At 46.0% G+C, this 10,000-nt stretch overlaps 1 protein-coding gene across 1 annotated transcript in view; it reads left to right on the forward strand.

Moving 5' to 3' along the window:
• The window catches only part of sorcs2 (sortilin-related VPS10 domain containing receptor 2), a 45,359-nt gene that overhangs the window by 7,706 nt on the left and 27,653 nt on the right, over positions 1–10,000 (forward strand). Inside the window, exons 3-6 of the mRNA XM_056576206.1 lie at positions 899–972; positions 2,333–2,397; positions 7,557–7,675; positions 8,684–8,773. Coding sequence (XP_056432181.1) covers positions 899–972; positions 2,333–2,397; positions 7,557–7,675; positions 8,684–8,773 — 348 coding nt within the window. The remainder of the gene's footprint in view (positions 1–898; positions 973–2,332; positions 2,398–7,556; positions 7,676–8,683; positions 8,774–10,000) is intronic.

Consider the following 10,000-nt stretch of genomic DNA (forward strand, 5'->3'; position numbering starts at 1 on the left):
AAAATGCTTTCTTTTTGTTAGGAATCTAGTTGGAGGGGATTAATGCAAGCTCAGTATGTGTGTGTGTTTGTGTGTGTGTGTGTGTGTGTGTGGGGGGGAGATGTGTTCATGTGGAAGAATTTGCTGTTTGCACTAAAGTATTCAAGCTTGTTTTTCCATTGATCAATTCTCATCATGGGAGTGCAATCAATACTTAAAAAAGGCACGTGTGTGTGTGCCAGAGGCACATGGACACACACACACAAATTGTACTGACAATTCCATACCCCTTAGAGAAATATTCAAACACCTATGCATCATCTACTCTCCTATGATTAACAGTTTATCGAGCCAGGACTTGAAGCGTGAAATTCAATGGTTTTTATTAAGGTGAAACGCTGGTCTGTCTTTAAATATCATCGATCGCCGTTGTTTCTGGGGAAATTATGGCTCATACCGTTTTAAAACAGTGAAACTTTCTGTGAACAGGGTGTTTTAAAGGAGAGTGTCGCTTTTGTTTACATAGTAAACAACTGAGCACACTGTATACCTGAAAGAAACACACATTTGTCCTTTATTCTTTTTACTCAATGGGGTAAAATGTAACTTAAATTTTACTCAAGTTCCCAGCATGCGTTTTTATAATCTCTTACAGATGGGTCTCTCAAACTTTGGACAGAGGTCTGGCAAAATCTCTGATATCTCTGGTAGCCTTCGTGTCCAACAAAACAAACCGTGATTCACTTGTTGCACTGCAATGTACTTGATCTATCTGTGTCGTTTGTGTGTGTGTGTGTGTGTGTGTGTGTGTGTGTGTGTGTGTGTGTGTGTGTGTGTGTGTGTGTGTGTGTGTGTGTGTGTGTGTGTGTGTGTGTGTGTGTGTGTGTGTGTGTGTGTGTGGGGGTTTCGATCTCTATAGCTCTACGTCTCCACCGACCTGGGACGCAAGTGGATTCTCCTGCAGGAGAGAGTCACCAAGGACAAGATCTTCTGGTCAGTTCCATCTCTGTCACTTTGAGTCAAGCATCCAATGGCGTTGTTTATAGTGTGTTTCGTTGGAAATATCCTAGTCACCACACCAGATACATCCACTCATTCATGAAGAGATTCCTTCGCTCACAATTTAACAAGAGAATACAATTATGGTGTACTCCATAATGTGTGCATGTGTGTGTTAATGTGTGTGTGCGTGCATGGGTGTATTTCTGGATGAATTGTGTTCAGAGAGGTTGTCTAGCCATAGATTTCCCTCCCTTACACAATCTAAAAAGACAGATGCTTACTTTAAATCATATTACAACATAACAATCCAGTTTGTGTGTTTTTTTCCCGCCGCCTCGTCAGGAACAATCCAAAGTTTACACCGGTGTGCCGGTGTTGTCTTTGTCCTCCTGCTTGTTATAGTTTTCCTTTCCAGCGGCCCTCTCTACATCCAGAAGCCTATTTGATTCAACTCATTTGTCATATATTGAATTGAAATCGCACCGAGGAAAAAATACAATCGAGTGCGGGAATGAAATTGAGCGGGCGCCGGACGGTCGGCTGTTGTTGGGAGAATATTTTGCAAACAGGCAATAAAATCGAGACGCGCTGACAGCTCGCCGAACCGAGCGCTTGAACGCGGCAGCAATAAAATTCCAAAAGGAGAGAGGAATGAAATCGACTTCTGGACAAACAAGAGGACTCCCCCCTCTCTCCTGCCTCACTCTCTGAATCCTTTCCTCCCTCTCCCTCTCTTTGCCCTTACACCCTCCCTCCATCCCTCACCCACTCCTTTCTTCCCTCCCTCCCTCACTCCTTCCCTCCCTCACTTTCCCCTCACTCTCTCTCTGCCGCACACCTCACACACTCCTACCCCCCTCCCTCCCTCCTCCTCCGCTAATTGCTCATAAAGGAGGATTTATGGTGGACTGTAACAAGGTTTAAACTCTCCGTTCCGCCCTTTAATGGAGCAAATGGAGTCTTCTCCATACTCCACCCAACTCTTGACCTCTGACCTCTTCGCTAAACCGAAACTAAGAGGCTGATTGGTTCACGTTCATGGGGCGAAAGCACACGCTCGCTTTTAATATAAAGGGCGATGGAGATCTTTGGAGGTCATTGAGTCTATCAATCATGTTATGTTTGGCTCCACATAATAAATATAAAAGTGTTCTGGTTGTAATTCACAGGCTATAAGTTACCAAGACAGTTTTTTTGCAATATTATAATGCATGCGTGTTTTGATGTGGCTTTGTGTGAGAGACTGAGGGTTGTATGTTCATTTGATTGCCCGAGGTTGCTGGTCACGTGCATACGCATTAGTCCCATAACCTGGGAGCCTGAGTTCTGAATGAATGGTGTTCTGTTGCAGGTCTGTGTCGGGGGTGGACGTGGACCCAGACCTCGTGCACATGGAGATGCAGGACTCCAGTGGAGGTAATGGACTACATTTACATTTACATTTAGGGGATTGCTGACGCTTTTATTCACACATTCACACACCGACGGCGGAGTCAACCACGCAGCGCGAGGCAGCTCGCCAGGAGCGGTGAGGCTTCCTGCTCAGGGACACCCCGGCACCCAGCCAGGGGGAGCCGGAATCGAACTAGCAACCTTCCAGTTACCAGTCAACCCGCTCTACGTCCTGAGTTGGTTTAGGGGCTCACAGTGGGCTGGTGATGGATGGATGGATGGTTGGATAGTTGGGAACTTTATTCATTCACACGAAATTTGGCCGTTACTGAAGCAATTCTTCAAAAGAAAACATCAATCTAAAAAGACGGCTAATGATAATTATTATTATTATATTAATGAAGTAAAAATCGAACGTTAAAAATGACAAATTTGTATATACAGTATTATGGACAATAATAATACAAAGTAGAAAACACAAAAAAAGAACCAAGAGCTACTACCTTTCTAACAACAATAATAAAATGGCACACCTGCTGAAACAGGCTTGAGGTACTGTGTTTAAGACTGAGTGCAATAACCAGGAGTGGAAACCTTTTGGGGGGATACTTGTGCCCTCACCTCCTTCCCTCCTCTCAGTTTTTTTGGCTCCACCATCTGGATCCCCTTGATTAGGAAGCGACCACAGAGGTGCGAGTAGAGATGGAAATCACTCCTCAGTACATTTTACTGGGAATCTTCCTCACAGCTGGCCAGTGAGGGTCTCTCTGATAATTCAAATCCATATGAGAGAGACAGCACAGCTCTGTGTGTGTGTGTGTGTGTGTGTGTGTGTGTGTGTGTGTGTGTGTGTGTGTGTGTGTGTGTGTGTGTGTGTGTGTGTGTGTGTGTGTGTGTGTGTGTGTGTGTGTGTGGGTTTAGTGACACCTTAGACTATGCACAGGAAATGGGAGAGATGATAGGTTCTCTGCGTTGTAGGGTGACCTCGTTTGTTGATGGTGTGAGTTTGTCCGTAGACATTCAGACATAGATACATATTGTAGGATGGTTCTGTGATTGATCCCTGCCTAACTGACCATTTGTGTTTTCGATGTCCTTTATCCCTGACACACAAATCATATCAAATACTGCTAAACAAACGGTATAGCAATGAAAATTCTAGTGCACTCTTTAAAAACTCCATCTCTATGCTACCATCCCTTACCTCACGTTCTGCTGATGATCTGGTAGATAACTTTAATTCCAAAATTGATGTTGTTGCGCCTGTTAAGGTTAAGATATTATCTGTTAAGCATAAAGCACCCTGGATAAATGCTGAATCTGTAGCAGTCGACAAAAGAGAAAGCCGTAAGGCTGAGCGCAACTGACTGACAAAACTTCAAGGTCATGATACCGTCTATAAAGAGAGACTCTATCTCTGCAGTTAAGCATTAAAAAGTGGCAGAGAATCCTTCCTCTCCAACATCACTAACAGTAACATTGATAATGCTCGGACCCTATTTGCATTGATGGGATGACAAACCCCTCAACACAAAGACCCCCTGAGCTCCCCGTCACCGATAAATGCAATGAGTTATTTTTCATTGACAAATTTAAGGTATTAGACGAGCCATCAATGTTTCAGTTTAAACCTTAAATGTTGGATCACCACCACGTTTATTTATAGGTAATTTGGCTAATATGACACGATTTAATGCCATAGACTACAAAGCTATTGTGGAAACAGAAACCCATCTCAACCCATCCGCAGGCTGCCCTGATGCTTAACCCACCAGCTTCTTGAAGAACGTCATTGACTGCCTGGCCCAAGACATACTGCAGTGTTAAAAAAGCGGGGAATAGATGGTTCTCTCATTACCAATTACAGAACAACATCAAATCAACCCTACATTTCTTTACGGGCTCCTATTGAGTGCAACGCAGGGTGTGTTGCACTCAATAGGAGTGTGTTGCACTCGTTTGGGTGTGTGTGATTTCTCTCTAACCCAAACAGCAGGGAAGGACAGAAGGAAAGAACGTGTGTGTGTGTGTGTGTGTGTGTGTGTGTGTGTGTGTGTGTGTGTGTGTGTGTGTGTGTGTGTGTGTGTGTGTGTGTGTGCGTGTGCCTGTGTGTGTGTGCGTGCGTGCGTTCTGATCCATTACCGGGGAGCCTCTCTCTTTGGGTCTCCTTACCCATAATTCCCCTGCAGACTCACACAGCGCAGTGAGGTATGTTGAAGGGCAGGAGCCAACAGGAAGTGACCTTGTCGTGGCGCGTATGGCGGCAGCGTCCAAGCGTGCCAAGACAATCTGCTTGCTGTATGCCCCTCTGATCTGACCCACTTACCCATTCACTCAGTCATACGCGGACGTTCTGGAAGGGAGAGAATGTCCTCACAAAATAGCGTTTTTTTGTCAAATGTGTAGGGGAGTTCTAAGAGCGGCAGCTTTCTGTTAAGTGTGTGTGTGTTTGAAATAACGTTTGTGTGCGTCTGTGTGAGAGGCATCGTGACCATATCATTGAAGAGGATATTCAATTAACTCTATAGATCCCTTTTCTGTTCGTTAACGATAATGTTATCATCGTTTGACGTTAATTGTGTTAAGTTGCTGGACCCCGGTCAAGTAGACAGTCCGACTATTTCAGTCTTTGCTTTATCTGTGACGGAGCATGCACTTTATTTCCAGTTCTATTGAGCTATGCCATTGTAAGTGGTTACATCCCAACAGCAATCTGCACTTGCATCGCAGGATAAACCGACATCTCATATCTGAAAGTCTTTGTAAAGCTTCAACAACATCCTTTTGATAGTATCCCTGGGAATATCTCTGACAATAGCCAGCTATAACTCTCCCAGCCAGTGTTTGCAAAGAGAGTTACAAGATCAATAGCCTGTTCTGCCTAGTTCTCCCATTTTGTTTTATCAAACACATGGAGTATATATCCATATGTACAACAGACAATACTTTAATCCTGGCCCTCAACACAGAAGGATTACCTACTTGGTATAGTTGTTGTAGCCTACTATTCATGTTGGCCTCTTGGGTTGTGGCTAGTTCCATGCTACACTCCACCTAGTTGGTTGACACACTCCACCTAGGGGACCTCTATTGGGCTCCTGCAGACAAAAGCATGCAGGGCGGTGGGGTTGAAAGACCGGTTTATTGTAAAGGTTTGTTGACAATGACACATGGCCTATTGCTCCATGTTGCCATCTAGAGGAACTCTCCCTGCGTGTGTGTGGAGACGGCTGGTTTACCTGTGCACACTGATGACTCAATGTGCAGCAGGGGTGCAGTCTCACCCACCCCCAGAGTCCAATCAGAGGTGCTGAAACAAGCCATCATCCACAAACACACACACACACACACACACCCACAAGGGTCTATAGAACTCAAACACACAGACCTGGGACCCTGCTTTGCAGGGACGTGAATGAGTGGCCCGGAATTATTTTCTTCCCGGTATTTTTCATTGACCCCTTGTGGATCTTTGGACTCACTGTAAGGCATGGAGCAAACTGTGTGGCAAGGGCACTCTTCATCACGATAAAGTATCAGAGTTCATTTATTCTAGCTTGCCACACGTGTCCCCCTGGCTGCGGTCAGTGTTTCAAACAATATGGAAATACAGTAAACAGTGACGTCAGGCCTTTGTATGATTAGGATTCATAACATTTAAATCAATTATTCAAATCCACATCCCTAGTCCTGGTGGGGCTTTATTTCACCTGACACTGTTTAGGGTACTTACCATTTTCCCTGCCATAATATCCTGTTTGTAAAGCTAGAGGACGTGTGTGCGTGTGTATGTGTGTGTGTGCTTCCATCATACCACCTTGTTATCCCAGAGGTTGTGAGCGTGTGTGTTTTTTACTCGTGTGGGTATTTTTGTTTTCGGTTGTTGTTCCACATTGTTAACGCAGAGGTTGCGCGTGTGTGTTTGCAAGTGCATTTCTGTCGGACCACCTTGTTTTGTGAGCCACAGCCTCTGTGTGTGTGTGTGTGTGTGTGCGTTTGCGTATGCAGTTTGTGTGTAGAGGGAGATAGCGACTGCATGAAGAAGTGCATGTGTCACAAGCCGGAATAGAGTGCTTAGCCCCTTCTAATAGGCTTTTAATGAATTCTCCGCCGTATGTTGCTTTGATTAAATGCACGGGCATCTCAATAAATTAGCACCGCCCGCGCTCACAGTGGCTAGCTGTCAACCACACTGGCTAAAATGAGCACCAGCTATCACGGGAGGCGTATAAGAACCGGAAACTGAAAAGTATTCATTTCATTTTTTTGTGTGTGTGTGTGTGTGTGTGTGTGTGTGTGTGTGTGTGTGTGTGTGTGTGTGTGTGTGTGTGTGTGTGTGTGTGTGTGTGTGTGTGTGTGTGTGTGTGTGTGTGCGGCACCCCGACACCCCTGGGACTCTTTGGGATGAGGCATCGCGATGTAGGTTTGGCGGCTAATGTCGCTGCGCAGCTGCCAGCTGGAGTTCAATGTGCCGTTTGTTTAGCTTAGCGCCCGCTTACCGCTAACGGCTAATATCAGTGGACAGCCATCTCGGCGTTGAGTTGATGATAATGGCCACCTGTCTCCTATTCAAGGCAAGTAAACTGTATTCACATCGCCATCTCGAAGGCCCAGATTGTATCCTGTTGAATTGATCGTCTCGGGTCTGAACTCAAACGACTGACGACGACTCCCCATATTTCTTATCAGTCAGCGCCACTCATTATTATTGAACAGTTTTTATTGCAGCCATCCCTTTTAGCGCAGAATGATTTGCAGTACTTTATACCGCTGCACGCCACTTGGCTACTAAAAAAGTGGATGCGCTTCAGGGCCACTTCCTGTTGGCCCCCATAACGAAACCCCCTCTGCCACAAAGTTTGTCAATTCTTTGTTCCTGTCTCCAAAGATCAATTCATACCTCGCTACCTTGGTAGAGCCACGGGGGCTGGGGACCGGAAGGTTGCTAGTTCGTTGCCCGGCCCGAGTGTCGAGTAGTCCCTGAGCAAGTGGCTCGCAGTAACTGCTCCTAATGAGCTGGCTGTCGCCTGCGTGGTTGACTCCGCCGTTGGTGTGTGAATGTGTGAATGAATGGTTGTAAGTCGTCAGCAAAATCCTTTTAAGTAAAATCCCCCCGGTGTCAAGGTATTATTGGTAACACATTTGGTGCTAGCTTAATTTGCCAACTCTCTCGGTTGCCACAGGTTACCTCTATGTGACATGCCTCATCCAGAACTGCTCAGACAAGATGGTGACGGCGCAGTTCCTGGGGAAGATCGACCACAACTCGCTGCTGGTGCAGGACGACTACATCTTCGTCAAGGTAAACAAACACACAAACGTGCGAGCATCAGGAGTGAGAATGGGAGCTTGGCGACAAAATAGGATTATTATTGTTCGTCTCCCTGGAAAACAGCCTACCAACTTGGGGGTGTAAAATATTGGACAAACAAATTTGTGGGATAAGCATTGACACAACACCCCTGATTCTCGTGGTGCTGAGGAGTGCACTTGCTCAAGGGTACTTCAACTACCTGATCTGCAACTCTAAAAAATAAATTGACAATAAATTTGCATGAATACACATTTATACAGGCAGACGCACACATGCGTACACAAAAAGAGTGTTTTCGTATTATGTTGTTCTGTGAAAAGGTTTTGGGAAAGATATTTATAATTTCCTAAATCAATTCTCTCAGGGTTTTTACTCAGGACCCCATGGATTTATTAGTCTCATCTCCTTTTTATTTTACTATAAAACTATTCCGGGGCCTGCTTCTTCAATCATAGCAATCAAAGTGAGGTTTAAATGAAAAGCTCTTTCCATTAGGCTGAACATATGGCCAGGGGGTGCACTTATGAATGCTTGGGATATGCGCTCGGATTCAGAAGAGATCATAACAAACATGCAGGGGAATTTTCCGGGAGAAGTTTGGTTTCCTCTAACCTCGCAATGCACTTTGTTCTCAAAGGAAGATTAGACGTCTCTTATTTGCTAAGCTCTCTTCAGAATGTTGGTGCTGAAGAGAGCTCAGCCGATAAGAGACTTTAATGAATGACTCGAGGATGTGTTTGGACCAATAACTCATGAAAAAGGAGAAGATGGCAGTTGGTCTAGGAGGGCAGTATGGGCCACTACGAAAGACAATCAAAGTTATACAACATTGATCCATTGCTAAGTAATGGGCTAATTCGTTCTGCTAAAATGTTGGATTAATCAGAACAGGCAGTGGGATCTCTAATCAAGTGGTTCAATCCCTGACCTGACTTGGGTGAGTGTGGTGGTCAATTGCGAATGTTGTAACTTTATTGCGTCACTTTTATGTTCCAGGTTACCAGCGGCAACCGCACCAAGCACTACGTGTCACATCGACGCACTGAGTTCGTCCAGATGAGGTTCCCCAAGTACGCTCTGCCAAAGGTAAACACAGGACACTGAGGCTAACGCTAATGCTGACGCTAACGCTACGGCTGCTTTTTTGCCGCAGCCTCGCAGTGCAATTAACGTCAAGGATACACATCGCTTTCCAACTCCATCAATTATTCACATCCTAAAACATATCCTCCCCCGCCCACATCCAATGGAGATATTACAGCAATACAGGGCCACAGAGTTCAGAGAGGGGGAGAGAGAAGGATCAGAGGGAGGGAGAGAGGGAGAGAGGCGGTGAATATCAGAGGGAGTGAGGGGGTGAGACGTGAGAGAAACAGAGTGAGAGAGGGGGTGAGACGGTGAGAGAAACAGAGGGGGTGAGACGGTGAGAGAAACAGAGTGAGAGAGGGGGTGAGACGGTGAGAGAAACAGAGTGAGAGAGGGGGTGAGACGGTGAGAGAAACAGAGGGAGAGAGGGGGTGATACGGTGAGAGAAACAGAGGGAGAGAGGGGGTGAGACGGTGAGAGAAACAGAGTGAGAGAGGGGGTGAGACGGTGAGAGAAACAGAGTGAGAGAGGGGGTGAGACGGTGAGAGAGGGGGTGAGACGGTGAGAGAAACAGAATGAGAGAGGGGGTGAGACGGTGAACGAGAGAGAAGGAGAGACACGGGGAGATAGTAAAAGAGATAAGAAGACTCCCTTTATAGACCAAGAAGGAACCTTCGTTCATGCGGCAACATTTTCCAGCGGGGGTCCTTTTAGACGCCACACCGCCCTGAGTGCTATTGCCTTCGATTGATCGAACGAGCGTGGTCCCCGGTGGGAGACGTCTCATGTATTTTTCAAGGCCCGGAGCCGGAGCAGGCGGAGTGGGGCCACTTTAGATGCAATCACTGTCATTGACACCCGGGTCGAGGCGTGGACCCCGGGACTGGAGAGCAGAAGAGGCCGGGGAACACAGTGTGCCTGGAAAGAGATAAAGAGGAAAAATATAGGGTTCTGATGCTGACACACTCACTCAGAGCCACTGAGAGGAGCACACTCGCATGGAGGGACACACACATACACGCATGGAGAGGGTACATACAGTGAATACAGAACGGAGGACTAGGAGGCATTAACTGCTAAACACACGCGCACACAAGCATGCGGAAGACACAGATAGACACAAATATAAGCGTAATAGCTGAGTTCCTAGCCTCAACATTTTGATTAGCCCCGTTAAAGAGTTTAGCAGGCAAATTAGTCTAAGTGTGTGTCTGTTTTAACTTAATT

The sequence above is a fragment of the Gadus chalcogrammus genome, chromosome 17, assembly GCF_026213295.1.
Source record: "Gadus chalcogrammus isolate NIFS_2021 chromosome 17, NIFS_Gcha_1.0, whole genome shotgun sequence".
Lineage (NCBI taxonomy): Eukaryota > Metazoa > Chordata > Actinopteri > Gadiformes > Gadidae > Gadus > Gadus chalcogrammus.